This window comes from Trichomonas vaginalis, chromosome V (genome assembly GCF_026262505.1).
Source record: "Trichomonas vaginalis G3 chromosome V, whole genome shotgun sequence".
Taxonomy (NCBI): domain Eukaryota; phylum Parabasalia; order Trichomonadida; family Trichomonadidae; genus Trichomonas; species Trichomonas vaginalis.
In genome coordinates, this window is record NC_067207.1 from 29,771,454 (window position 1) to 29,799,193 (window position 27,740).

Here is a 27,740-nt window from a genome sequence, read left to right on the forward strand (position 1 = left end):
TATATATTATCTTTTCCAAAAATGTGTATCTCTTTATTCTGTTAATTTTACCAAAAGTTAACAAGAACATTCTCGCAACTTTGTTATATACTTATTTATTTGAAAGTAGATACACGTAAACTACAAAATTTATAGGGTTGTACAAACTGGCACAATTTTGCGGGCCGCGTGCCAGCTCCTGGCAGGCGGCCAAAATCAAAAAAGTGGCCAAAAATCGGGCCTCGTGGCGTGGAAAGGGTGGAGCCCGAAGGGCGACATCCTTTCCACGCCACTCGGCCTATGACCACAATTATATAATATGCTCATTATTATTTTTTCTTCTTTTCTTTTCTTTTTTTTCTTTTTTCTTTTCTTTCTTCTTTTTCCCTTTTCCCTTCCTTTTTTTCTAGTTTTGGAAAGGAAAAAGTAAAAAATTTAATAATTAATTTTATTACTATGAAAATATACTTTTTAGCTTATATTGTAAGCTGTGAGAGTTTTAAGTGATGGAAGATATAAATCAAATTTGAAATTCAACAAATCTTGTTATGATTAAGTTGAATATTGTACTCTAATTAAGAGTTTTCAGTTATGAACTCAGGTATTATATAATAAAAGTATAACTCAGGATAATAAAGAGGTTTTTAAAATGTAGATCTGAAAATCAAACTACCATGTTTGATATGATTAAGTTGAATAATGTTATTTTATTAAATGGTTCAAATCTGTGAAATCGGCAATTACAAATTAAAGGCGTAGTTCAAAAAATTAAAGAGATTTTAAAAATTTAATATCAGAATTAAACTAAAAAAAGGATTTAGTTATTTCAGTAATTATCAGAAAAGGTTAAAAAGATAGGGTAAGTAATGAGACTTGAGTGAGATGTGAGAAATCATATGTAAATAATTAGATATCTGGTTAGTAAGGTAGTAATGAGAGTTAAGATCTGGTTAGTAAGGTAGTAATGAGAGTTAAGATCTGGTTAGTAAGGTAGTAATGAGAGTTAAGATCTGGTTAGTAAGGTAGTAATGAGAGTTAAGATCTGGTTAGTAAGGTAGTAATGAGAGTTAAGATCTGGTTAGTAAGGTAGTAATGAGAGTTAAGATCTGGTTAGTAAGGTAGTAATGAGAGTTAAGATCTGGTTAGTAAGGTAGTAATGAGAGTTAAGATCTGGTTAGTAAGGTAGTAATGAGAGTTAAGATCTGGTTAGTAAGGTAGTAATGAGAGTTAAGATCTGGTTAGTAAGGTAGTAATGAGAGTTAAGATCTGGTTAGTAAGGTAGTAATGAGAGTTAAGATCTGGTTAGTAAGGTAGTAATGAGAGTTAAGATCTGGTTAGTAAGGTAGTAATGAGAGTTAAGATCTGGTTAGTAAGGTAGTAATGAGAGTTAAGATCTGGTTAGTAAGGTAGTAATGAGAGTTAAGATCTGGTTAGTAAGGTAGTAATGAGAGTTAAGATCTGGTTAGTAAGGTAGTAATGAGAGTTAAGATCTGGTTAGTAAGGTAGTAATGAGAGTTAAGATCTGGTTAGTAAGGTAGTAATGAGAGTTAAGATCTGGTTAGTAAGGTAGTAATGAGAGTTAAGATCTGGTTAGTAAGGTAGTAATGAGAGTTAAGATCTGGTTAGTAAGGTAGTAATGAGAGTTAAGATCTGGTTAGTAAGGTAGTAATGAGAGTTAAGATCTGGTTAGTAAGGTAGTAATGAGAGTTAAGATCTGGTTAGTAAGGTAGTAATGAGAGTTAAGATCTGGTTAGTAAGGTAGTAATGAGAGTTAAGATCTGGTTAGTAAGGTAGTAATGAGAGTTAAGATCTGGTTAGTAAGGTAGTAATGAGAGTTAAGATCTGGTTAGTAAGGTAGTAATGAGAGTTAAGATCTGGTTAGTAAGGTAGTAGTGAGAGTTAAGATCTGGTTAGTGGTTAGTAAGGTAGTATGAGAGTTAAGATCTGGTTAGTAAGGTAGTAATGAGAGTTAAGATCTGGTTAGTAAGGTAGTAATGAGAGTTAAGATCTGGTTAGTAAGGTAGTAATGAGAGTTAAGATCTGGTTAGTAAGGTAGTAATGAGAGTTAAGATCTGGTTAGTAAGGTAGTAATGAGAGTTAAGATCTGGTTAGTAAGGTAGTAATGAGAGTTAAGATCTGGTTAGTAAGGTAGTAATGAGAGTTAAGATCTGGTTAGTAAGGTAGTAATGAGAGTTAAGATCTGGTTAGTAAGGTAGTAATGAGAGTTAAGATCTGGTTAGTAAGGTAGTAATGAGAGTTAAGATCTGGTTAGTAAGGTAGTAATGAGAGTTAAGATCTGGTTAGTAAGGTAGTAATGAGAGTTAAGATCTGGTTAGTAAGGTAGTAATGAGAGTTAAGATCTGGTTAGTAAGGTAGTAATGAGAGTTAAGATCTGGTTAGTAAGGTAGTAATGAGAGTTAAGATCTGGTTAGTAAGGTAGTAATGAGAGTTAAGATCTGGTTAGTAAGGTAGTAATGAGAGTTAAGATCTGGTTAGTAAGGTAGTAATGAGAGATCTGCGGGCAGTAATGATACATCTATGAGTACATAACTAAAACCTGAGTTCTATGAGCGAAATCTGAGAGCTGAAAGCCGAGAGATCTAAGGTAAGTAATGAGAGAAGAGAATTTGAAATTTTACAAAATACGTTTACTCATACAAAATAATTCGCATTCTTTTATAACGAATCTCAATGCCAATTAATACATAAAACAGATTTTAGCAATCAATTGCAAGATTTAGAAAGATTTTATTTATAATCTCAGCCAAATTAACAAATATTTTATTGATTTCGTAAAAAATAGCAATAAAACATAAAAATATGACATTCTATTTTTCCAAAAAAATTTCAAAAATCATTTTTTAACATGAAATTTATATTTTTTAATTTTTTTTTTAAATTTTGAATTTTTTTTGGAATTTTCAATCATGTCAAAAGTCGGGATCTACAAATGTATTCTCTTTGACATAGGATAAAAATATCCTTTCTTATAATTTCATTGTAAAATAAAATTTTCTTAAATTTATTGAATCCAAACTTAACTTTGCAACATTTTATTATCATAAAAACTAAGAAACATCAGGTAAACTTCAATTTGGAGAGCTTAAAATCATATCTAAATTGAAAAATAAGGGGAAAAAAATTGTAAAAAAAAATCTCATTAGATGGGGCAAAAAGTGACTTTTTTAATGTGGTTTTTAAAAAAATCGTGCCAGCTGGCCAAAAAAGGTGTGCCAGCAGGCGTGCCAGTTTGTACAACCCTAAAAATTTATATTAACAACAAAAGTGTATTTAATTAATACAAATCATTCAATTCGGAGTAATATATATTATCTCCACAGAATTTATTATGGCTTGGATCAGATTTAACTTTCTCATAGAATTCTGTTACATTACAATTATGAAGAATACTAACTCTGTTGTCAATTTCTAATATCTTCTTAATAACAGATAAATCAATCATAAATTCAGAATCAGGAATATCATTTGCATAACTAGGCCATTTTTGCTTATCAACTGTCTCAATTAAAAGCTTTATATATTTGAAGTTTGATTCAATATCAATTGCAGCTGGTGATCCAATATGTCCAAGATTCATGTTCTTATTATAAACTGCCCAAATTCCTAACGATTGGCAAAATCCAATATTTGCCCAATCTTCAAAATTCGATCCTATAAAATAGATTCCTGTTTTTTTTTCATCATCATTGCTTTAAATCCAGATGAACCAGGTGGAGTTATAAAATATTTTGCTCCTGCCAATACTTGAACACATGATTTTATCGAACCTAATTGTGAATCATCATGAAACTCCCATCTTATATTCATGAAATGATTTTTTACAACAACTATGAGTTCTTGGATATTAGTTACATGTCTTGCTCTTCCATATGGTCTATTTGTAATGACACCATAATTAGGAATGATATCTGATAAATTATATAATTTGAAAATGTGATCTCTTAATTCACAATTGAAATGAACTTGCCCATTCGGCCGATCTTGGGGTGATAAGACGTATAAATTGTGGACGAGTTCAAAACTCCATGATAAATGATGTAATGGAACATCTTGGAATCCAAGTTCATCCAAGTTTCTTCTAACATACCCTTGATTACCCATTATTGCAAGCTTTGACTTCTTAACAATATCTTTTGGAAGGTATAGTAAACCTGCCATAGGTGAGTCACTTATAAAATGGCCCCAAGGACCAAAATGAATTGATCCAAGTATTAAATGATCGATTTCTCTATGAGAATTAGTGATTCTTGATTTACTATATGTTTTCTTGGCCCATGGGAATATGAGAAAAGAATCATCTGTGAAAATTCCTTGACTTGTAACTAAAACATGCTGGAAATGATAATAAGTTGTAAATTCTCGGGCAGCTGCTGAAAAACAAAATAAAACATCATAAATTCTACCTTTTCCAATTAACATGACAAGTTTATTGTCAGCATATGGACTAATAAAATTCAGTTCTTTCATTTCTGCTATATTTTTACACTCAAATGCTTTAATCTCTTTTGAAATCGTAAATTCCTCTTTGATTTGAAATTTCTGGACAGGATGTAAGATCGTTATTATTCCTATTACATTGAAAAACTCTGAAAAATTTACCGAAATTGCAAAACAAAGCATAAGGATATTATAAATACAAGCAATAAATAATGTATATCGATTACTATGGGGAAAAGACTCATCAGCTTCCATATTTGATGATAAAAGAGGGTTTTGTTTTCTTTTATTTTGAATATTTTTATCCTCCTTATGATATAAATTTTCTTTTAATTGCATAAAGACATATAAATCCAAGAATGTTTAAAAATTGAATTTCTTTGAGGAGGATTAATAATTAAATGCACTTTGAAAAAATCAAACTGTTTCCAATATATTCTTCTTGATATTGGTTTTCAAATGCGGTTCATTAATATTGGGCCAATTTTTGTATTATTTTGTCATTCTGATTTTACATATCTAAAAATTCAAAATCATGCGCTTAAATGAAGTCTACAATCATAAATTCATGTAGTTATTGCCAATGGAAAACTTATTTTTAATTAATATTTATTGCTTTTTTTTTCAAATTGTCTCCTCATAAATTTGACAGCAGAAATCGAATCAGCGGAGCCAGAAGAATCAGATTACGTGTGGAAAATAGGTTTTGAACGCTTAGATAGGGCTAAAATGAGACTTTATGAGATGTGTTGTATAATTATAGTTTTTGCGATAATGTGTCATGAGATCAGAATATGAAGAGAGTAAATATGTATTATTGTCACAGGTTTATATGTGGGGATAGCTCGATAGAGTCTCTAAAAGAGATTAGTACGTGAGTAAGGCGATTTAATAAACAAAAGAAAGAAATAATTAATTTTTTTTTTAACTTCGAAAAGATTGTATGAAAGTGTCTTTGATTGTAAGATACATTTAGATCGACAAGAGTGTATTGTGCACTCTTGTCGTCAAAACTTCCGCATTCAAGTTATGAATGCGGAAGATTGTCTCATTCTGGGAGACATGCAGTGACAATGTCTCCCCGGAATGAGACATGCAGACCGACAAGAGTGCACAATACACTCTTGTCGGTCGAAGTTTTGCAATCGCGTTGTGATTGCAAAAGATTGTGCTATTCTGCATATTTTTCTACGAGCCTGCTTCATAAAATTGAATCCTTCTATCCAAATTAAATGCGATTTCGCTAATCTTTCATCTAAAATCACTAATCAGAAGCATATTGCAAGTTAACTTGAACCGGCATGTTCCTCCTATCCTGTCTTTCAGTTCTTTCTATCAGCCATGGTTCACAAGGAGGAGAGCTTTGCGCACAATCAGACATAAGATTGCGGCAGAGGAACCGGGAAGAGAGCAGCTTGAAGCGGTAAGATGTCCGAATGCTGTCTCCCAGGTGTATCTGTCAGGCAAAGTTCACAAGGAGGAGAGCTTTGCGCACAATCAAACAGAAGATTGCGGCAGAGGAACCGGGAAGAGAGCAGCTTGAAGCGGTAAGCTGTTTTCAAGTCTTTAGTTAACAAACTTTAACAAAAGACATCTAAAAAATTTGAAATAATTGCAAAATAATGCCGTCAGGTAATGCGCACCTAAGGGAGGTGTTTTGCGGGAGCTGGGGGTATCTTGGTGAGTACTCAGGAGGCCAAGAAGGGCACCCCAACCGACATTTTGCTGACGCATTGTGTAAGCAACCATTCTGATAACAGCTCAAACCGTCGGGACAAAATAATTTATGAAATTATAAGTCATCTTTCTAATACATATTTTTGGAAGGGCGTAAGATACGCCAACTTAAATATATTATTAAATATGAGAAAATCGCTCAACAAAAAAACAATTCTTTCAAAAAGTTTGACATTGATCTTTCTAATACATATCCTCTGGAAGGAGTTTACATTCACAAAATAAAAACCAGTTCAAAATCTTATTACTCCTTGAATTAAAATCATTTAATTTCAAATCCATTCCAAATCCTTAAATCTGTATTAAAATCATTTTGCCAACAACCAACACAATACAAATTACATTTCCATATATCTTCTTGTCCATTTTAATTTTTTATCTCATTTTATTTAATTTTATTTAAAGCATATAGACATCGAGATCCTTTACACATAGTTATATAAAAGTCAAATACATAATAAATTCTTAATTCTAGAGATATCTCAAAATCTCAATTTTTTAATTTAAAATACCTTTCATTTTTCACAGTACTATCACAACAAACAAGCCATTTACTAATTAACACATATAAGAAAAATATCAAATTACAAAACAACTTTCAATATCATTCGCATCGAATTCTATTTTTTCATAATTATCAACTACATATTATTATATAATATATGTCGGCGCATATTCCACTCTATACAAGTGTCAGACATACTCACACAAAGCTGTGAGATTCATACCTCTATCAGTAGGACTTCTCAAATCAAGAACACATATGTTTCACTATCGCACATCTGTGTAGGATCTAATTAACCCTTTGGACTGGTACTTCAAAATTTGATAATTTGATAATTTCATGTGATATCATCATTTGCCTTTAAAACAACTGTGCGTTAAACTAGACACGTTTCTCTATCATAATGCAAAATATCAAAGTTTGGGAGACTCCCAAAGTGTCTGAAACTGATCATAAGGGTGAAAAACCGTTTTCCAGAAGTTGGGAACGTAGGGTGAAAAAAATTGATCCAGATTTTCGTCATTTTTTACTTTTTCTCCACTCTAAATTAACCAAAGAAATGGCCTAGCTTCTAATTCTAAATGGTGCTATGATAGAGAAAATTCTAGACAAACTGTTCATCATTATGCCGCAACTAATAATAGAATTGAAACAGTCGAACTTCATATTTTGGATGGTTCTGATATCAATGCTAAAAACTTTTATGGGCAAACATCTCTTCATGAAGCACCACAAAAAATTGCAAAGAAATAGCCGAACTTCTAATTTTAAAAAGTAGTGTTATCGATGCAAAAGAGAATTATAGAAAGACCTCTATTTAGTGGGAATCATGGGAAAATAGAAAAGGAATTGTTGAACTTCTAATTTTAAACGGTGCTGATAGCAATGCAAAGGATAACTTTGGAGAAACAGTTCTTCATAATGCGATAAAACTTGTTTCTCCATAATATAAACTATTAAGCTGGGTGGATCTAAGAAATAGCTTTTCTATCAATATATGACATATTCCAAATCATCTGAGCATTGATTTATCCTTCAATTCAAAATATAAAAAATAAACTCTTGTCACTTTTGAAATTAGGAAAACAACAAAGAAATGACCAAAATTGATTGGAACATTCTCACTGAACTGAAAGCAGACACAAATCCAGCCACATTTGCCCATGATATTGAAATTTATGTAGATTTGACTCTGAAATCGATTTCCGAAAACTCAATTCAAGCAAAGAAGCTTATTTACATTGATATTATTAATAGAATTCTTACAGAGAGCTTTTCTTTCAATGTAATTTACAAATTCTTTCTTCATAAAGATGAGGTATCAATTCAGAAAGCGTTTGAAGAAGTACCATCGAAAGAAAAATACTTGTACCCAGATGTTGAAGCATTTACTAAACATATTGAAAAATTATTCCTTCTGGATTTAGATCATTTCGAACTTATCCTTCCAGAAATCGCATATGCTGAGGGAGAAACATTCCATACGTCTAAGGTTGTTGAACAAGATTCAAATAAGTTACTGTTTAATATAGATAACATTAAAATTGAACAACAAGTTGATAGAGAACCAGTTGTTTCAAGAATTATGATTGCAATGAATGATTTCATTAATGTACCAGATCTTCTAAAGCTTGATCTCATCTTCGCACAGGATTATACAACAAAATTTGAACAATTTTTCGCAAAAGTTGGCAAAATACCAACAAAAATAGAATCATCTTCCGAATACAATGAAAATGAATTACATCTTAAGGAAGAAATTGCGAAAATGTCAAACCAATTTGCTAATGAACAATATAATGTACCAATTCTTCTTCAAAAGTTGCTAGACTTAGTAAATTTGGTTGATAGAAATATTGAATCATTCAGAAAGCCACAACTATTAACTTTTATCAGATTTATCCAAAATTGTACTTCCAAATATGGAATTGATATCAGAAAGCAGTCAACTACAGCATTATCTGCAGCTGCTTTCACAATTTCATTCACAAGACTTGAAGAAAGTAAGAAGAAAATTAAAAATTCAATTCGAGATCTTGAATCTAACCTTCAAATTGATGTTTCACAGCCACCAGTTGGAAATGTTATCAATTATCTTCCAGTTCAGTCCATTGATTTAGCTGTTAAAGACATTACAAAAGAATTAAATTTCATTTCCGAGGAAATCATGCCAAGACAAGGTTTCATGGTTGAAGAACTCGATTCCGATACATATGGATTTGTTATTGATTCTACTTCCAACTTAATTGAAAAAGTTCAAAATCGTCACGAAAAAATACGCAGAGAAGAAGAACTGAGACAGCAAAAGAAGCAAGAAGATCTTGATCGATTCAACAACCTTCCGCCAACAGTCAAAGACGGAATTCCTATCCATCCATCTGACTATTTCAGAATGTTGACAGATTATTTCTCAGCTTGGGATGAAACTGGTTTACCTTTGATGGACGCTAATGGCGAAGAACTCACAACTGAAATGAGAATTGAACTTTCAAAGAAATATTCTAAAATGCACTTAGAACACAACCTTTATTCTAAGTCACATGGAGAAGCAGCTAAGTCTGCTCCAGTTGAGGAATATTATGAATATAATGAAGCTTAATTCAAAAAAATTATTTGTTATATTTTTATTTCATCTTCAATAAAACTCAATAGATCTTAATTTTAATGTTTTTATTTCTTAAAATATCAGAATTGTCTTATTAATGCCATTAATGAAAATAAAAATTCATTATTTCAAAAGTATTCTATGATATTTTTATACGCTACCTATGCATATTCGTATTATAATTATTAGCAGTCTCAATTCAATAGCAAATTAGCTAATCCAAAAGAAAATTAATCTTAATTTTGTCGTATTGTGATTTAAATTCATGGGATATAAATATTTTTACATAAAACAAGCAATATTCATGATATACTTATTAATGGTTATTTAACTCCAATTGAAATCAAATAGTCTCTGACGTTGCTTTTTGCGCCATTGAGAAGACCATTTCCTTTATTATCTTTCACATCTTTATTAGCTCCTTCAGCGATAAGATATTTAACAACTTCGATTTGACCTTGGAATGATGCATAAATGAGCGGAGTATATTCGTTTTTATTCTTTGCTTCTTTATTTGCTCCAATTGAAACAAGATGCTTGACAACTTCAAGTTTACCTTCTGCTGACGCTCGAATAAGTGCTGTATCACCATTAATATCTACTGATTCTACCTTAGCTCCTTTTATAATAAGATGTTGAACAATTTCAAGATTTCCGCGCTGAGATGAAATGATCAAAGGAGTAGATTCATTTTTGCTCTTTGAATTAATATTTGCTCCTGAATAGATAAGATATTTGGCTACTTCAAAATGGCCTTCATACGCTGCTTTATGAAGTGGAGTTTCACCGTTGTTATCTTGCGCTTCCATATCAGCATTAATACTGATAAGATATTTAACCAATGGAAATAGACCTTTGTAAGATGCATAAATGAGTGGCGTGTATCCGTTTTTATTCTTAGCTTCTTTGTCGCAACCAACTGATATCAGATATTCAGTAACTTCAAGATGACCTTCAGCGCACGCTCTATGAAGAATTGTTTCATCTGAATAATTCTTTGCAAACTGATTAGCTTTAATTGAAATAAGATATTTGACTACTTCAAGTTGACCTTCTGTTGATGCAAAAATCAATGGTGTATTGCCAACATTATTCTTCACATTTTTATCAACACCACCTTCAATGAGAGATTGAACAAGTCTGACATTTCCTCGTTCGCATGCAATATGAAGAACATTTCTCTCTCCTTTGCGATTCTTGAACTTTCTTTCCCAAAATTTTTCTTGAACAAGTGTTGCCATTAATTGTTGATTTCCAGTCTGTGAAACTTCATCTAGGAAGTTGTAGGCACTTTCAAAATCTTTAGACTTTTTAAGGTTCTCAAGTTTCACTTGAAAATCTTTTGGATATTCATTGTCTTCATTAAACTGGGAAATAATAGATTCTTTGTGTTCGACTGCATCCTTTAATTTATTGTTTTCTTCATTCAATTTGCTAATTGTTATTTCCTTTTGTTGTAATTCATTCCTTAATCTGTTGTTTTCATTTTGGATCTGAGTTATTGTTGTTTCTTTCGCCTGAATATCATTCATTAACTTGCTTTTTTCTTCTTTAATTTGATTATTTTGCGCTTCTTTGTTTTGTATATCTCTCTTTAATCTATTGTTTTCTTCATTAATTTGATTATTAATTGTTGTTTTTTCTTGCAATTCTCTTCTTAAATTGTTAATTTCGACACCATTTTGGTTGTTTAATGTCTCCATTTCTTTCTTAATTTTGTTAATATCTTCATTATTTTTATTAATAATAGCTTCTTTACTTTGCAAATCTTTCTTTAATCTATTGTTTTCTTCATTAATTTGATTATTCAAGGTTTCTTTGCTTTGGATATCTCTCTTTAATTTGTCGTTTTCTTCTTTACTTTGGTTGATTATTGTTTCTTTGCTTTGGATTTCTCTCTTTAAATTGTTAATTTATTCATTGTGAGCATTAACAATTACTTCTTTTTCCTGAAGTTCTCTTTTTAGATTGCTGTTTTCTTCTGTAATTTGGTTGATTGTTGTTTCTTTGTTTTGAATATCTCTCTTTAATCTATCATTTTCTTCTTTGATTTGATTATTTTGTGCATCTTTACTTTGAATAGCCCTCTTTATTTTACCGTTTTCTTCATTAATTTGATCGATCAAAGTTGTCTTTGCTCGAATGTCATTCTTCAATTTATTGTTTTCTTCACCGGATTGATTAATTGACGTTTCCTTAATTTGTATATCTTTCTGTAATTTATCAATTTCTTCCATAAATTGAGCAATTTTTTCATCCTTTTTTTGAATTTGAGATTTAAGTAATTGAACTTCTTGATCATTCGCTTGGCTTTCACTGTTAGTTTCCCCAGATGATCCTTGCGTTTGACATTTGTATAAAATATCAATGACATCATTAAATAATTCCATTTTCAGGTATCTTCTTAATGATTTCAAAAATGTAACAGCATCTTTACAATTATCGATATAAATATTTGCGCATCTGGTGTAGATATATAAGTCTGTTGCATCCATGGTAGGAGATGATTGCTTGAGGAGGTTAATAAATTCATCATAATAGAAATATCCGAATTCCATAATTTTTAAGATATCTTGTTTATCAAACACGACAAATAGTTTACCATCTTCAATAAAATCGCTGATATGAGATGCAATGTATTGATGATTGATTGATAATTCTTGACTCATGAAATTTTTTCTATAATGATAGAAAGTCGCATAATTAATTTTTTATTCTGAAGTAAAACATGGATATAACTCATAATAACATGCTGATTTTAATATGATTTTTTATAATAATTTTGAAATCAATTTTTTTGACATTGATATTTGGCATTATATTCAACTTTGAACTATGTTTTCTTCTTTTGTACAGTAAGTTGATGGATAATTTTGTCTGGTTGTACTATTATCATTAAATGAAATTTTAATCATTCTTGTTTTCTGTGTTTTCACATTCCCAGAATAGCATCACATAGTTTATTGTTTCGCAATTAAAAATATTCTCATTATTTGTTTTTAAAGGGGAAAAAATTAACAATTAGTAATAAATAAGATTATCATGTTTAAACTGACATGGTTATAAATGGAAATAAGTAAGATGGCGAAATCTTGAAATCTGGCCTGATCTTGCATGTTACAGATGTATCACACTCATCATTAAAAGCAATTCTAGGAATGCCCTGCTCCAAGAGAGTAGCTTTAACAGATGGAGGTGCTGAGAATGTTCCGCATTTCTTCAAATTTGGACATCCTACGAAAACTTCTGTTCCAAACGAAACTTCAATATTAGAAGATGCAAAAAATACAAGATTAAGATTGTAACAATCTTTGAATGCTTGGTAGTTGATTCGATTGATTCTACTTCCGCTGAAGAATACGCGTACAAGCCTTGGACTTCCCATGAATGCATAACTTCCGATAACTTCCATCTCACTTGGAACAACAAAGTTTTTAATATCACTATATGGAATGAAGACAATGAGTTGTGTTTGTTGACGATTCATTAGGGCTCCGTTATAGAATGAGAAAATTTTCTCCATTGGAGAAAGACTGATTTCTTTCAGTCGATAACACCTTTGGAAACTTCCTCCTGCAACACTGTTAAGATTTCCATTTGTTGCCATGTTGACATCTTTCAGAACTTCACAATTTTGGAATGAGAAACTTCCAATAGTCTGCAAAGTTGTCGGAATCGTGAATCCTAATAAAGATGTACAGCCACTGAATGCATATATATTGATCTCAACAATGCCTGGGAGCATTTCTAATGTAGTCAGAGATGTGCAGGATTGACACATATATTGGGGAATATTGCAGCCAATAGTTAAGTCTGTGATACTGCTGGAACTGAATGCACTAGAACCGATGGTCTGGACAGAGCTAGCAAGGTTTGCTGTTGTGAGACCACTTGACATGAATGCTGAAATACCAATAGAAGTCAGTGCATTTAGAGATGAGATTCCGATATCACCAAGAAGTGTACATTCTTGGAAAGCGTAGTTTCAGATGGATTCAATCGATGTTGGTAATTTAATATATTTTAGATTGAAGTTTTTATAAAAACAATAATCTGGTATTGATTTCAATTGATTACCAAGGAATGTGACATTTTCAAGATTTCTACATAATTTGAATGCATTTATATCAATGAAATTCAAACCAGGAGGCATTACAATTGACTTAATTTTAGATGATTCGAACGCATTAGCTCCAATGGTCATATTGTCATTGTTACTAAAGTATACATTCTGAAGATTTTTCTCCAAAAATGTTTTAGCTGCAATTTGGTTACAACTTGATCTTATTGTGATATTGTAATTTTGATTGGAACCAAGGTATGTAAATAGTGTTTGGTTGTTATCTCGATACATCGTGTATTCATCAACAACGATATTGGGATTCTGAGAAGTAATAACAATATCTCTAACCAATCCAAAAACTGCATTTCCAAGTGTTTCTAAACTTTCTGGTAATGAAATACTTTTCAAAGATTGACAGTTATAAAAGGCCTCATTCCCTAATTCGGTTAAATTTGGTGGTAACTCAACATTTTTGAGAAGTGAACAATAATAAAAGGCGTTGTTTAATATTTTTGTAATGTTATTAGTAAAGTACACAGTTGTGAGCTGTTTGCATCCATTGAACATGGAAGAAGGAACTGTTGTAACATCGATTGGGAACGTGAATGTTGTTATTGGGTTTCCTGAGACACACCATGATGTTAGAGTTTTGACATTATCAAGCATGATAATTTCACTAAGACTTCCTCCTCTCATAGCAGAATTTCCGACATTACTCACATATGATGGAACTGTAAACGATCCTGTTTTAGTAGAAGAAACAAAAAATAATGTATTGTTATTTTTGCCTGAATAAATTATTTTCCCATCTGTCTTATAGGAAGGATTTTCCTCATCGATAACTATCTCACTCAATGGGCAGCCAGAAAAGCATGAAGGATCGACTTGAGTCAATTTCCTTGGGAAGAAAAAGAAAGTAAGTTTGCAATTGGCAAAAACATCAGATCCTATATAATTCAAATTAGAGTTACTTGTTATAGTTATTTGACTAAGAGCACTATTACCAAATACTCTTCCAATATTTGTGTATCCATCAATTGTTGTGACTGTATCAGGTAAACTAATTTGTGTTAGGCTTTCTGTTTCATGAAAACAAGCAGAACCAATTCGTTTCAAATTTGGTGGAAGTTGAATCGATCGAAGATATTTGCATTTATAGAATATGGCATAGTTCAAAAATGTGAGTTGGGTACACTCATGCATGTCTACTGTTTCAAGAGAGGAATTAGCAAAACAAAATTTTGAGATCGATGTTAATAAACTTCCTTTTTCAAAACTAATGGATGTAAGGGCATCCTTGCAGAGATGAAACTTGCTGCTTCCATATATCTCTTCACCAGGAAGTGCAGGAATAGTTGTGCATAATTGTGGAAAAACATAAGCACCAGAAAGGGTCTTCGGAACAAAATTTACTGAACTCCAGTCATCAGAATATGTAACACCATAGTTATCTGTTTGTACACATATTAAAAATTGGAGGATAATCCCTTATAAAAAATGAAGATTTGAGAACTTTACAATAAATATAAAATTTTATATGCAATCATCAAAATAATTTGATAAACAATCATACCATTAACTATAGTAAACAAATTTACACTTGATGTAAAGATTTATATTTTCTATAGAAATGGTGGCTCAAGAGATACAGTATAACAATCATGATGTCATGCCCAAATTATCATTGGTATAATGTTCATAAACAGAATTAATAAAAGTTATTTTCAATATTGAATGAAATTCTCGTCTTTTGATTAAATTTTTAGAAAAATACTGGTAATGGAGGTTCAAAATGTATTATCTCTGAACTACCTCCAGCTAAATTAAAAGGAAAAAATGAATGTTGAAAGATTTTGTTTAAAATAATACAAAACAATAAAAAAACATATATAAACTAAAGTAGCTGTTTTCTTGCAGCGTTCCCATTTTGAACAATCTGCCTTGCAAGTTTCACTTTCTCCAATGGAGTAGATTTTTCTTTTGTTTCTGGGAAATTTCTTTCCAAATAAGTAACAATATTCTTTAATGAATATTTCTGCTTCAAATCCTCTACAATCTCTTCGACCAATTCATTTGTGTCACTTTTCATATCACTTTTTTGTAAATCCAAAACTAAATCATCCAATATCAACTGATTTTCTAAGAGTTTTTGTTCCAACAAATTCCCTGTTTTAGTTAGAATCTGTTGCTGACTGAAGTTGTCTTTAAATCTCTTAGACTCAAACTTCAATGAGTTGTACAGAGAACTGTCAGTTTGGCCGTTTAATTTTGACAACAAATTGTTGTATTCTTCTTTTAGATTTTCTTTTTCTTCGTCATTTGTTACATTATAAAATGATTTCTGGATGTCGGCCATGCTCTCCATAATCATCATCTTCTCATCAAATTCCTCCCTTTGATAAAGTATTTCTTGTGTGATCGGAAATACAGTGTCACTTTTTGGTAAATTTTGTAAATTTTCTTGGTATTTTTCTAAAGAATTTTCTAGGAATGACAAATCTTCTGTTTCAGGTTTTTCTTCGATTGAAAGCTGCTCATTCCTTGCTTTCATGGAATCTATTTCCGTCTGCAATGCAAGCATTTCATTCGTAAGATCTTCAGCTTCGGCTTTTATCGATTTTTTCGATGTCAAAACCGTCGAAATTGAATTCAAATTTTCAATATCTTTTTGAGCTTTTTTAGAGGAGTTTAATATGGATCTCATATCCCTCCTTATTCTGTCATTAGAGAATTTGACGGTCATGAATGATTTCTCACTAGAAATACGTGTTAACTCGTCATTAATTGTCCTCAAATCTTCAATTTCTTTTTTAATTCTCTGATTATGTTCGTTAACTGCCGTTGTGACGCTAAACAGGTAGGAATTGACTTGTTCGAACACTATACCTTGGAATCTCGTAACAATTGTGATCTCTTCGTTAGTCATCGTCGCAAATTCTGAATTTTGAATTTCAAGATTTGAAATTTCTCGCTGTAACAACTCTTTTTGAGCAAGTAATTGTAGATATTCGGGTGATAAGTTCTTGTAATCGCACTTTGGAGGGCTAGAAATATGTTGGGGAAGAACAATTGGAGAAATTGACTTTTTTCGCTTGCGGATTTGAGGAATTTCTGTAGGAGTTGGCGGAGAGCTTATCAAAGAGTCTTCATTTTGCTTTTTAGGAATATCTGAATTAGATTTTTGAATTTCATTATTTTGACTTTTTGGATTTTCTTTGTTTTGTGGAGTTTTTGAAGGAGATTTGTTTTGTAGGGATTTCGGAGGTTGTTTCACAGGAGATTTCGTTCGATTTTGAGTTGGAATTTTTGAAGGAGAATTTGGAACTTTTTGTGGAGAATTATGTCTTGGAGACTTCACAGGTATTTGAGATTCTTTCGGAACTGGCTTTGGCGATGGATTATTTGGAATTTTATTATTATTTGAAATTTGAGTGGGATTTGTAGGTTTATTATCTGTATTTGCTGGTTTTTTATTTTGTATTTGAGGAGAATTTGTTTTTGCCGGTGAAATTTTTGGATTTTGTTTTGGAACTTCTTTTTTAACGGAATTGTTCTGATGCAATTGCAATAATTCGTCTGGTATTGGCTTAAGTTGAACTTTTAACGGCGAAGCTCGTCTGTTTACGCGTGGAGTTTCAAAATTATTATTATTTGCCGGAGGTTTTGGAGGAGATTGCTTCGGTACACTTTTTGGTCGATCGTTTTTATATTGCATAGTGGTTTTTGAGAATTTTTTGTATAATCTTGCATCATCAGGTAATCTGTGTGGTTGTCTTCGTTTTCTAGATGTGGCTGCTTTGGTATCTTTGATTTCAATTGGTTTTTGGATTTCCTCTTCGATACTTTCCTCGTTTTTCTTGCTTGCAGAAATTGATTCATTAAATGCTTCAGAAATTGACGAAACTGAAAGGTAATTGCTATCATCAACTTTATTTATATTCTCTTCGCTTTCGTCTTCTGCATTTTCATGTTCGCTTCCTTGGGTAGAAAGTGCATATGAATCTTGTGATTCAAAAACAGGAGGTTTTGGCTTCCTTTCGAGTATGCTTTCTGAGTCAGAAGATACTTCCATATCATATTGTTTCGGAATCTGTGGACTTTTATCTTTCTGATTATTAGACTTTTGCGAATCGGATGATTTGTTACTCCTTCGAAGAGCATCACCATTGCTGTACTCTATTTTGCTATCTGAAGGGAGGTATCGCTTACTTCTCCCACCAGATTGCATCTTCAAAATTCAATCAAAAAGTAAACTCTCTTTTTTTTGCTCGGAGTTTGTAAAGAAAATCTCGGATGGATAAATTGGTAAATAATTAATCAGTGTCCTTTGTAAAAGTGGATATCTTGCGAATTCTCTCAAACACACAGATTTGATATTTATTCAAAATTAAAATATGCTTCAAATGGCGTATGTTGGTATCACTTAGATTCTTTATAACTATGAATTGAAAATTATATCCTTTCAATAACAATTTAAGATAAAATAATGAGATTTTTCACATAACCTAATAAATATATTGCTTTTAGAGTTCTGGTTAATGTTTATATATAATTATAGAACTTTTGAATATGTACGAATGATATAAACATTAAAATATGTGAATAATATATAATAATATTAGTTTATTCAACATTTATAACTCTTTTAATACATTCATTGCTTCAATGTATTCTGGTTGGTCTTGATAACCATTTGCAGCATTCAAAGACTGCTGAAGCTTATCAACAAACGTCTTTAATTTTTTTTCCATATAGGAAGATACTTTGCGTGCTTCGTTATCTAATTCAATAAGTTGCTTATACTCGTATGAGTTATGATCGAATTGTGAGTTTTGGAGATTCTGAGCAGCAGTTGCTGCTTCTTCTTCATAATCTCTCTTTTCTTTAATTAGTCTTTTGACAGCATCTGTGTTAATTTTAATGTTATGAGCAAGATTAGCATCCATTTTAGAAAAATGAAGTGAAAAACAAAATTATTTTACCACAATTTTCGAATAATGAATAGATTTCTACTTGAAACTACTCACCAAGATAAGACACAACTATTTTACTCAAAGGATTGAACTTGCTCTGGCTATTTATAAAAAAAATTTTCTGTCCTAAAAAATTTTGAAAAAAAAATGACAAAATTTCTAAACGTACATTAAATATCTATAGAAAATCATTGTTATTTGATCGGTGAATATACTTCAGATAGTATGAAATATTAGTAGAGGAAAAATGTAAAAATGTCCAACAAAAAATTTATTCTATAAACAATATGTATAATATAAACATAACACTCTATTGATTATTCAAGATAGCGTTCAAAGCTTCTTTGTAATAGTTTGTTTTTTCATATGAAATATCGAAGTGATAATATTCTCGTAAAGAAGGAGTAATACTATAAGATTTGTGGCCTATTTCTATGTACTTACATCCTACATGCTTTGCAAGCATTTGTGCTTGATTTAAATTACCTGCACCTTTAATCTTTCTTTCTATAAGAGTTGAGTCCTCTCTTAAGAAGATACTAAAGACAGCAGTGGTCAAATGAGAGCAAATATAATATTTGCAGCTATGAATAAGATCTGCGATTTCATGAACCGGCATAGTATCGTCGATTACTTTTACATCGAAACCATCGAGATCAAGAATATCTTTGTAGTCGGATTCAAAGTATTCGTCGACAACAATAAGATTATTAGACGATGAAGATTTTGTCATTCGATCTCTGAAGCTTTTTATTACGTAATCATCATAGCTTACAGTTAAGTTGTATATAAATTCGAAGTATTCATCTTCTTTCGTGTTTTGAATCTTAGGAAAAACTCCGAATTTGTAACAATGATCGGAATAAAATTGTGGATAATTTGGAACAATTCTATCATATGTTTCTTGATCTTTTTGAGGCACAAGGAACCTCCTTATCTTCACACCTGTATCTACCATAACATTTCCTTTCCATAATGGTAGTAATGAGCTAATTGTCGAGAGCCATGGCTTCGAATTTGGTGGTGTAACAAAAACTGTCGTCCAATCTTCAACAGGCCATGTTTTTGTAGTCTCTGGAGACTGATAATTGAGTAACATTGCCTTAGAATCTGATAATAACACTGGTCTTGAGTTTGCCTCGCTTTTTGTATTTATAATTACATTATCATTTCTGTCAACGCAAAAATCTGACGCTACGAACATAGTAGAATCATCGACACGTATATTTGTTTCATTATCCATAGTAAGATCAAGCTCTTTGAAGTCGAATATAGTCTGATCGATGATATCAAATTCACAATAGGTCGTAACTTTATATTCATCTGGAAAATGATGATATATGCAAAAAGATGTATCTGGGTATATGCCTTCGATATCAGTAAAGGACGAAGAATTTAGGCGTTCAAAATATTTGTTATTTTCAAATTCGACTGTGATTAATCGATAATGTTCTATTGTTGGAAATGGTGCGGCTGTCTCTAAACTAAGAGAAAAACAAACTTTATTGTGGTATTGCTGCAAAGTAACTTTTGTATTTTTGCATACGTTATCTATTTGGTTTTCGCTTACAGCTTGAATCTTGTAACTTTTGAACTGAGACCATGCTACAACTGCCAAGAGAGATGCGATTAGAAAATAATAATCAAGACTGCTGGATGGCCGTCTATAGTAAGATTTCCGACTTCGCATTCCAATTGTTTTGAAATTTCTGATTACAGTAAAATTTAAGGATAAAATTTAATAATAAAGATGTTTGAAATTAACCAATTTGGGATAACTGAGAGAAAGAATTATCAGAATTATCACAAATAATTCAATGTGTACGTGGCAATCCACTTTTCAAAAAATAATTATTTTAATAATCAACTTATATAATAAAACGAATTAATTTGAAATATAAAATTTTTCTGAGATTTATTTCAAATGTGCGACCATCAAATTATTTTGCGTTTTCTAATCATTGTTAATGATTGTAAATAAAATATTTTTTATGAAATTTATCACAGTTTACGATACCTTTATACCCACATTTCATAATATTCTATAAACTGTGATTTTGGGAGTCTTCTGCCGAGAACAAAAAGGTTCAGAAGTAAATTGAGCCGATTTTCGAGAAATTATCTGATTTTTCGACCGTTATTGATTTAATGATGATTTCCATTTAGGTTTGAGCTGCATAATGAGTCACTAGTAAAATAGCATTTGGTTCGTTATAGTTCCTGCCTCAGCCAAATTGATGGAAACGATATTTTTCTTGGATGTTTTAAATGGCTGATTTATCTATTTGTGTATTTATATCTAGCCATTATTTTACGTCTCTAGCCAGGATTGTCCCAGGAACACATAAATTAATAAAAATTCACAAGTGTAAAACAAAATGAAGCACAAAAATATTAAGAATCGAAAGCTTAGGCATATTGATTAGTAGAGGGAAGACTTATATATAAAAAAATGAACTCATTTAAAAATTATAAAAACGTTATTATCTGATAATGTGCTTATATTTGATAATCAGATTGAGTATAACTCAGAAATTCTAATATATCAGAAATTTATAAGAAAATGAAGCTGTATTTTGACACTAGAGCAATAACAATTTGTTATAAAAAAATTATTTTTATTGTTTATGAGGCGGAATGAGAGAGTTGTAAGCCCTCTCTTAGACCTCGAAGCGCAAGAGAGATATTATAGAATGCATTATGAAAATCTTGCTGGTTTAAGGCCAACAATTAACACATCTCGACCGGATGAAGTTCCAAGATTAGCGCGACATAAGAAAAACAAGAAAGCACAATGTCAATTTGCCGATACCGTTTCTAATGAAATATATGGTTTGATTACAGCTAGAGAAGCAGAAAAAAATAAAAAATATAATTCTCCTTCAAAAACTCCAAAAACATCGAGAAGATATGTTCCTCCTGATATTGCACAATTTTACAATTCTTCTCCGACAACTAAACCAGCGAATGTAAATAATTCTCCAAAATCTAATAAAAATCTATTTTATCCATCTCCAGATATAGATTCTACGGCTTCAATGGAAAGTGATCATCCAAGAATTAATATAAAGAAGGCAAATAAAGTTGCTGACATTAATGATTCAGATCAAAAAGCGTTAGAAAGAATTGTAAATAAGAAGATACAAGAAGTTAAAAGAAATGCTCGTCAGAAAGATGAGCAAGAAAAATCACATTATAATCTCGTTGCAAATGATTTACCATCTTTATATCTTAATACTCAACCTACATCAATATATGCAAAATCACAAACACCTCCATCTGACAAATTATCTAGCATGAATACAACCACACCTCCCAATGCAAGAAAAATTAAATTTGTTTCTTCTTCAACTGATGATTCTGATGCAGCAGAGTACTTATCACAAGAAAATATAAATGAAATTGCTGACATTCTAAATTCTCCTGTTGAAAATGAAGAAGATGATGAAACAAATGCAAAGATTTCAAAAGAAGTTTTAGGTAAACTAAAAGATGAAATAAAACATATGGAAAAACCAATACCTGTAAATCCTGAAAAGTCAGAACCAATTCATATTGATACTCCACCTTCCAAACATAAAATTTCGCCTGAAAGAAAGAACACTTCACCCGTTTCCGCTTCTGAAAATAAATTAGATAGCGAAAATAAAGAAAGTCCGGCCACTCCTTCTAAAAGTCATAGAATTAAAAAACATAGAAGAGTTCGTAAACAAAAGCAGGGTTCAGAACAATCACCAAATTATAGTTTAACTGATGATCAATACAGTCAAGTTAAATCTGATAAAGAAAATTTAATTTCCCCAGAAAATTCTAATTTATCAAATCATGAAACAGAAAATAAGCATGAAGAATCTAGTAATGAAAAAGGTAATAATAGCGCAACTCCAAAATCACCTGAATTTAAAGAAGTTTCGAAATCGGATAATCCATGGGCACAAAATCCAATAAATAAACAGTTAGGTCCAGAACCAGAAAGGAAAGAAGCTTCTGTACCACCTAATAATTCTAATGGCAGCGCTAGACAAGAATTAGATGTACTTGATAATTTCAATAAAACAGCGCCGGTTCGGAAAATGCCAGAACTTAATCAAAACTCTGATCTTATTGAATTTGGTTCTGATGAAGCCATTGAAACTGATACGGATGCACAAAAGATTTTGAATATTTTTGACAATGATAAGAAGAGTCCATCTACAACAGCTGTTCTTCAAGATAAAAGTCATATTGAAGAGGAAGAAGAGTCTTCTGACGAAATTGATCCAAAACAAGATGAATTAAATAATTGTATTACAGAACCACTTAATAAGGATAAACCACTTAGCATATCAGGTGTATTAGATAAAATTGTCGATAAAATTCAAGAAAAAGAAGGAATTAATCCTGATTCTCAAAATAAATCTACAAAATCACCAGCTGAATCAAGTAAAAACGATAACAATGATGATAAAACTGGTAAGGAAAATCCGATGACAAAAGATGTTGATCAAGGAAAGACAGATTCAAAACCAGATAAATTAAATGACGAAAATAAAACATCTGATAAGAATGACCTTCCTACATTATCAGATTTACTTCAAACTCCTCCAATTAAGCAAAATGTTTCGGTTGAACAAAATTCAAATAATCAGCCAGAAAAACAAGAAGAAACACCCCATAATACAACTATCTCAGATATCCTTATGCATCCAAATGAACCTCCAAAAGAATTGAATTCAAATTCCCAGGTCAATGAAGAATCCAAACAAAAAGACCAAATTATGCCTGAAGAACCTGTTAAATCAGAATCTAATAGCAATGATTCACCAATGAATGATTCAAATGATGATATTCCAAAACCAAATCTTTCCATGATACTTTTACATCCTAATAATGATAATAAATCTGATGAAAACAAAGAAGAAACTCCAGAAAACAAAGAAATTCCAGCTTCAAATCCTGAAAATGGAGATAAAAATGAAGAAAAACCATTATCACTATCAAACATTATCAAAAATCCTCCAACACAAGAAGAAAAGAAAGATTTGACTTCTGAAGATGATAAAAAGCATAATATTTTACTTGGATCTCAAGCAAAGGAACAAGAAAAACATGAGCAACCTAATCTTTCAACTGAAATTGTTGCTTCTTTCGAGAAAGAGCCAAATCCACTTAGAAACTCAATTATTTCTCAAGGAACAATTTTCGAAAATAAATCTCCATCAAAATCAGAAGGAGAAAAACAAGATATCGATGTCCAAGCAACAGAAAGCAAAGAATCACCAAGAAATGAAAAAGAAAGTCCTCCTTTTGTTCCTCTTCTCCAACCTTTAATTGACAAAAACACTAAGCAAGAAGATTTACCAATAAATGATCAAGAAAAAGAATTGCCAAAGGAAGAGAAAACCGAAGAAAAGCCTCTTCTTGCTGCTCTTGTTGAACCTCTTGTAAACAAACAAGATGATAAAAACAATGAAGAGGAGGAAAAACAAGAAGGAAAACCATCTTTATCTGATTATATTCAACCTCCTGTTAATAAGCAAGAAGAGCCTAGAGAAAAAGGTGATGAAAAGGAGAAAGAATCTCCAAGAAATAAGGAAAATGAAGAAAAATCCGATGAGAAATTAAATGAAGAAGAGGAAAAGCATGATGAAAAGCCTGTTTTAGCTCTTCTTATGCAGCCTCTTTTCGATCAAGTTAATAAAAATCCAGATGAAAACAAAAAATCCCCAAGAGAAATTCCTAAGCAAGAAGAAAAACGAGAAATTTCTGATGAAAAAGAAACAGAAAGTAATGATCAAAATACACCAAAAGAATATTCAAAGGAAGGTAGTTTGAATGAAGAAAAACCTCTTCTTGCTAATCTTTTGCAACCAATCGTTGATCAAAATTCAAAGTCCGAAGATAAAGAATCTCCAAAGGAAATTCCTAAACAAGAAGAAAAACCTGAAAGTCCTAAAGAAAAAGAATCAGTAAAAGAATCTCCAAAAGAAGATAATTCAAATCTTGAAAAGTCTCTTCTTAATGATCTTTTACAACCAATTGTTGATCAAAACTCTAAATATGAAACAAAAGAATCACCAAGAGATATTTCTAAACAAGATGACAAAAATGAAATAGAAGAAAAACCAGAAAGTCCTAACGAAAAAGAAACAGATAATACTTCTTCAACAGAATCTCCAAGAGATGAGAAATCAGAAGATAAACCTCTGCTGGCTGTTCTTTTCCCACCTTTAGTCGAACAGACAGAAAAATCAGACAAAGAAGATAAAAATTCACCAAGAGAAACTGATGAGAGAAATGATACGGAATCCCCAAGAAATATTAATGAGAACAATGATAAAGAATCACCAAAAGAAATAGAAGAGAAACAAGAACAAGAAAATCCTCCTCTTGCTCCACTTCTTCAGCCTTTAGCTGATCAAACTGAAAAATCAGACAAAGATGATAAAGAAATGCCAAAAGAAATCGAAGAGACGAAAGATACCAAAGAATCACCAACAAATGATGAGAAACAAGAAAAAGAAAATCCTCCTCTTGCTTCATTGCTTCAACCTTTAGTAGATGATAACTCTAATAAAAACGATTCAAATGATCAAAACTCTATGTTAGAAGAAAAAGATATTTCTGATGATAAAATATCAGATAAAGAAATTCCAATTGAAGAAGAAAAACCTAAAGATGAAACTAGTCATGATAAACAATCTGAATCCAACGAACCACCAAAGGACGACAAAGATGTTAAAATTGAAGATAAAACAGATGAATCATCAACTGAAAAAGAAAACTCAAATAGTAGTGATAACGAAGAAAAACAGAAAGATGATAGCAATTTTATTGACAAAAGAGATGAACCACAAAGTGAAGAAAAGAAATCATCTGATAAAGAAAGTAGTTCTGATATTGAACCGTTGAGTGAAAGTGGAACAGAAGTCCCAAGTTCTATATTTAATATCCAAAGCAACACAATTTCAATGATTTCTGAGAGTCCAAATAAACAAAATCAATCAATTAATCAAATTGATGAAAAAGAACTTTCCAGTAGCACTGGAACTCCTTCTTCAGAACTTTCAATTCAAAATGCAATCAAGGATAAACTTGAACCGAATACAGAGCCTCAAAATAATGAAGAAGAATCGGATTCATCTGTTAGCATTGATTCAATTCATTCTGATGATGAAAAAGAAAAATCTAATGAACAACCGAAAGAAAATGAAAAAGAATCAGAAAAGGATAAATCATTTGATTCTGTTAAAATTGATTCTGAACGCGATGATTTTGAAGAACCAAATAATGAAATTAATGATAAAGAACTTCCTACGAACCCTGAAAATATAAATGATCAATTGAAGGAAGAAGTTCCAGAACCTCCGAAAGAAGCAGAGAAACATGATACAAGTTTTGAAGAAGAAGAGCAAAAATTAGAAGCAAACTCATCTAAGAGTTCAGTTAAAGAGGAATCTTCTAAGGAGGAAGATAAAGAAAAGTCTTCTGATGAAGAAGAAGAACCAAATGAAATTCAAAACGAAAATCAAAAAGAAGAAGAAAAGCAAAATGTTTCACCCAGCAGAGAAGAACTACCTAAAGTAGAAGAAATTAATCATGATGATGAACAAAAGCTAACGGAGGAAGAATCTAAATCAGAAAGCTCTTTAAGTGATTCTAATGAAAAACCAAAAGAAGAAAGTGTAACACCACAAGAAAACGATATTGATCATCAAGAGACACAAAATATAGATAATGAAGATGAAGAAAAGCCAAAAGATGAAAATTCACATGTAAGTGAAACACCAATAGAAGAAGAATCTAAACCTGAAAATGAATTGGATGAAAAGAAAGAAGATCAATCACAAAATCCAGCTGAAGAAGAAATTAAATCCGAAGAAGAAGATAATAAACCAAAAGATGAAAATTCACAAATTCCAAATGAAGAAGAAGAAAAGCCAGAAGATCTTCATGAAAAAGCAGTCAAATTCCAGCCAATTAATGATCAACAAGAAGAAATTCCATCAACTGAAAGTATTAAAAATGATAAAGAAGAGGAAGATGTCGATTCTGATTTATCATTCCAATCAAATGTCGCAAGGAAATACGAATCTTCTGTTGATTTTATTGAACCTTCTTCTCTTAATTCTTCTGGAGAAAATATTTCTCTCAACGAAATCATCGAAGAAACTCCAAAAGCAGAAGAAGAAACACCTGAAGCATCAGTATCTCAAGAGGCAATGGAAGTCTCTACTGGAAGAATACAATACGAAAGCCAAGACGAAAATCGCAAACCAAAAGAAGAACCATCAGAAGTTTCAGCAAATTCAATCTATTCCGAATCAGAAATTTTACCAAAAATGGAAAGTGAAAAAGAAAAAGAAACTCCGAAATCTCTTTCTTACGCAACGCCTGTTCATATGGACATACAACCTGAGCCAGAAAAGCCTAAGCTTGTGGAGAAATATGAAAACCAAACAACGCCAAGAAGAAGGAAGAAGAAGAGGGCATCAAAGCTAAACGATGATAGTTTCCCGATGTCAAATTCAACACCACTTTTCTTTTCAACTGCAGAAATTCCAGAATCAGACCAAAGCCCAAGAATTACAGAACAACTCCCTAAGCAGTCACCAAGAGGGTACACGAGTCCGAAAGTACCATTGTTTATTCAGTCGAACATTTCTGTTACTACTCATGGTCATAAAAAGAAACAAATTAAAAAAGTGAGAAGACCAGTTGAAATGTCGAAAGATGATGAAGTCATTTTCTATACACGAGTGACAGATACAACATTGATAAGGAATGAAGAACAATTAAGGTCTCAGTTCATGGATGCTCCAATAAAAATCGATGATTCAATTCAATCTATTAGCCCTGTTAATATTTATAAAGGAAAAGGCGAAGTTGCAGCTACCCTTAATTCGCCTAAAACTAATTTACCAAGAAAACCACTAGAGCTTGAAAAACTCTGGTAATGTTAAAAAAAATTTGTTTGTTTATTATGGAAACTTTATCTTTTTTTTGTTAAAACATATATGAGATTAGCTAAATTAGTAATAAATGGTATATAACAAGGAATTTTCACAAATTTTATATATTTCCCGAATCTTTATCAATTTTTATCACAATTTGATAATTAAAACGGAACAAAAAATAAATGAACGAATAAGTTCCTGATTCATTGTCTTTTAGTATATCGTTTGGGCATTGCTAGCCTTTTTATATGTATCAAACCATCCTATGTTAATGCTGTTGTATAAATTTCATTACTCAATTTTGAAGGTTCCCGTTATTGATGTATGGTAAGCTTAATATTAAACAACTAGGAGTTATTAGGCCAAATTTAGCTTTATGCATGAGAATTATCAACTTACAAAAATTGAAGGAAAGGATCATATTGGAAAGTTGCATAAACTATTGAGAAACTGTCTGCAAACTTATTTTTTGAAGCGAATTTGA

General features: G+C 31.4%; 9 protein-coding genes across 9 annotated transcripts; 2 read left to right on the forward strand and 7 right to left on the reverse strand.

Annotated features, from left to right (window-relative positions):
- Positions 1 to 7,028: 7,028 nt before the first annotated feature.
- On the forward strand, positions 7,029 to 9,338 carry TVAGG3_0426850 (cysteinyl-tRNA synthetase family; the record flags this gene model as incomplete). The annotated part of the gene is made up of 1 exon (XM_001307290.1): positions 7,776 to 9,278. One exon carries the CDS (start codon positions 7,776 to 7,778, stop codon positions 9,276 to 9,278), a length of 1,503 nt encoding a protein of 500 aa, XP_001307291.1.
- A 269-nt stretch (positions 9,339 to 9,607) lies between these two features.
- On the reverse strand, positions 9,608 to 10,987 carry TVAGG3_0426860 (ankyrin repeat protein family; the record flags this gene model as incomplete). Its single annotated transcript, XM_001307289.1, has 1 exon — positions 9,608 to 10,987. The coding sequence occupies one exon, from the start codon at positions 10,985 to 10,987 to the stop codon at positions 9,608 to 9,610; it is 1,380 nt and encodes a 459-aa protein (XP_001307290.1).
- Positions 10,988 to 11,197: 210 nt separating this feature from the next.
- On the reverse strand, positions 11,198 to 11,953 carry TVAGG3_0426870 (spectrin binding; the record flags this gene model as incomplete). The annotated part of the gene is made up of 1 exon (XM_001307288.1): positions 11,198 to 11,953. One exon carries the CDS (start codon positions 11,951 to 11,953, stop codon positions 11,198 to 11,200), a length of 756 nt encoding a protein of 251 aa, XP_001307289.1.
- A 377-nt stretch (positions 11,954 to 12,330) lies between these two features.
- On the reverse strand, positions 12,331 to 13,182 carry TVAGG3_0426880 (ribonuclease inhibitor domain-containing protein; the record flags this gene model as incomplete). Its single annotated transcript, XM_001307287.1, has 1 exon — positions 12,331 to 13,182. One exon carries the CDS (start codon positions 13,180 to 13,182, stop codon positions 12,331 to 12,333), a length of 852 nt encoding a protein of 283 aa, XP_001307288.1.
- An 87-nt stretch (positions 13,183 to 13,269) lies between these two features.
- TVAGG3_0426890 (ribonuclease inhibitor domain-containing protein) lies at positions 13,270 to 14,550 on the reverse strand (the record flags this gene model as incomplete). Its single annotated transcript, XM_001307286.1, has 1 exon — positions 13,270 to 14,550. The coding sequence occupies one exon, from the start codon at positions 14,548 to 14,550 to the stop codon at positions 13,270 to 13,272; it is 1,281 nt and encodes a 426-aa protein (XP_001307287.1).
- Positions 14,551 to 15,020: 470 nt separating this feature from the next.
- TVAGG3_0426900 (uncharacterized protein) lies at positions 15,021 to 17,594 on the reverse strand (the record flags this gene model as incomplete). Its single annotated transcript, XM_001307285.2, has 1 exon — positions 15,242 to 17,575. The coding sequence occupies one exon, from the start codon at positions 17,573 to 17,575 to the stop codon at positions 15,242 to 15,244; it is 2,334 nt and encodes a 777-aa protein (XP_001307286.1).
- Positions 17,595 to 17,981: 387 nt separating this feature from the next.
- Positions 17,982 to 18,293, reverse strand: TVAGG3_0426910 (post-chaperonin tubulin folding pathway; the record flags this gene model as incomplete). Its single annotated transcript, XM_001307284.1, has 1 exon — positions 17,982 to 18,293. The coding sequence occupies one exon, from the start codon at positions 18,291 to 18,293 to the stop codon at positions 17,982 to 17,984; it is 312 nt and encodes a 103-aa protein (XP_001307285.1).
- A 337-nt stretch (positions 18,294 to 18,630) lies between these two features.
- On the reverse strand, positions 18,631 to 20,010 carry TVAGG3_0426920 (uncharacterized protein; the record flags this gene model as incomplete). The annotated part of the gene is made up of 1 exon (XM_001307283.2): positions 18,631 to 20,010. The coding sequence occupies one exon, from the start codon at positions 20,008 to 20,010 to the stop codon at positions 18,631 to 18,633; it is 1,380 nt and encodes a 459-aa protein (XP_001307284.1).
- Positions 20,011 to 20,947: 937 nt separating this feature from the next.
- Positions 20,948 to 27,256, forward strand: TVAGG3_0426930 (uncharacterized protein; the record flags this gene model as incomplete). The annotated part of the gene is made up of 1 exon (XM_001307282.1): positions 20,948 to 27,256. One exon carries the CDS (start codon positions 20,948 to 20,950, stop codon positions 27,254 to 27,256), a length of 6,309 nt encoding a protein of 2,102 aa, XP_001307283.1.
- Positions 27,257 to 27,740: the final 484 nt, after the last annotated feature.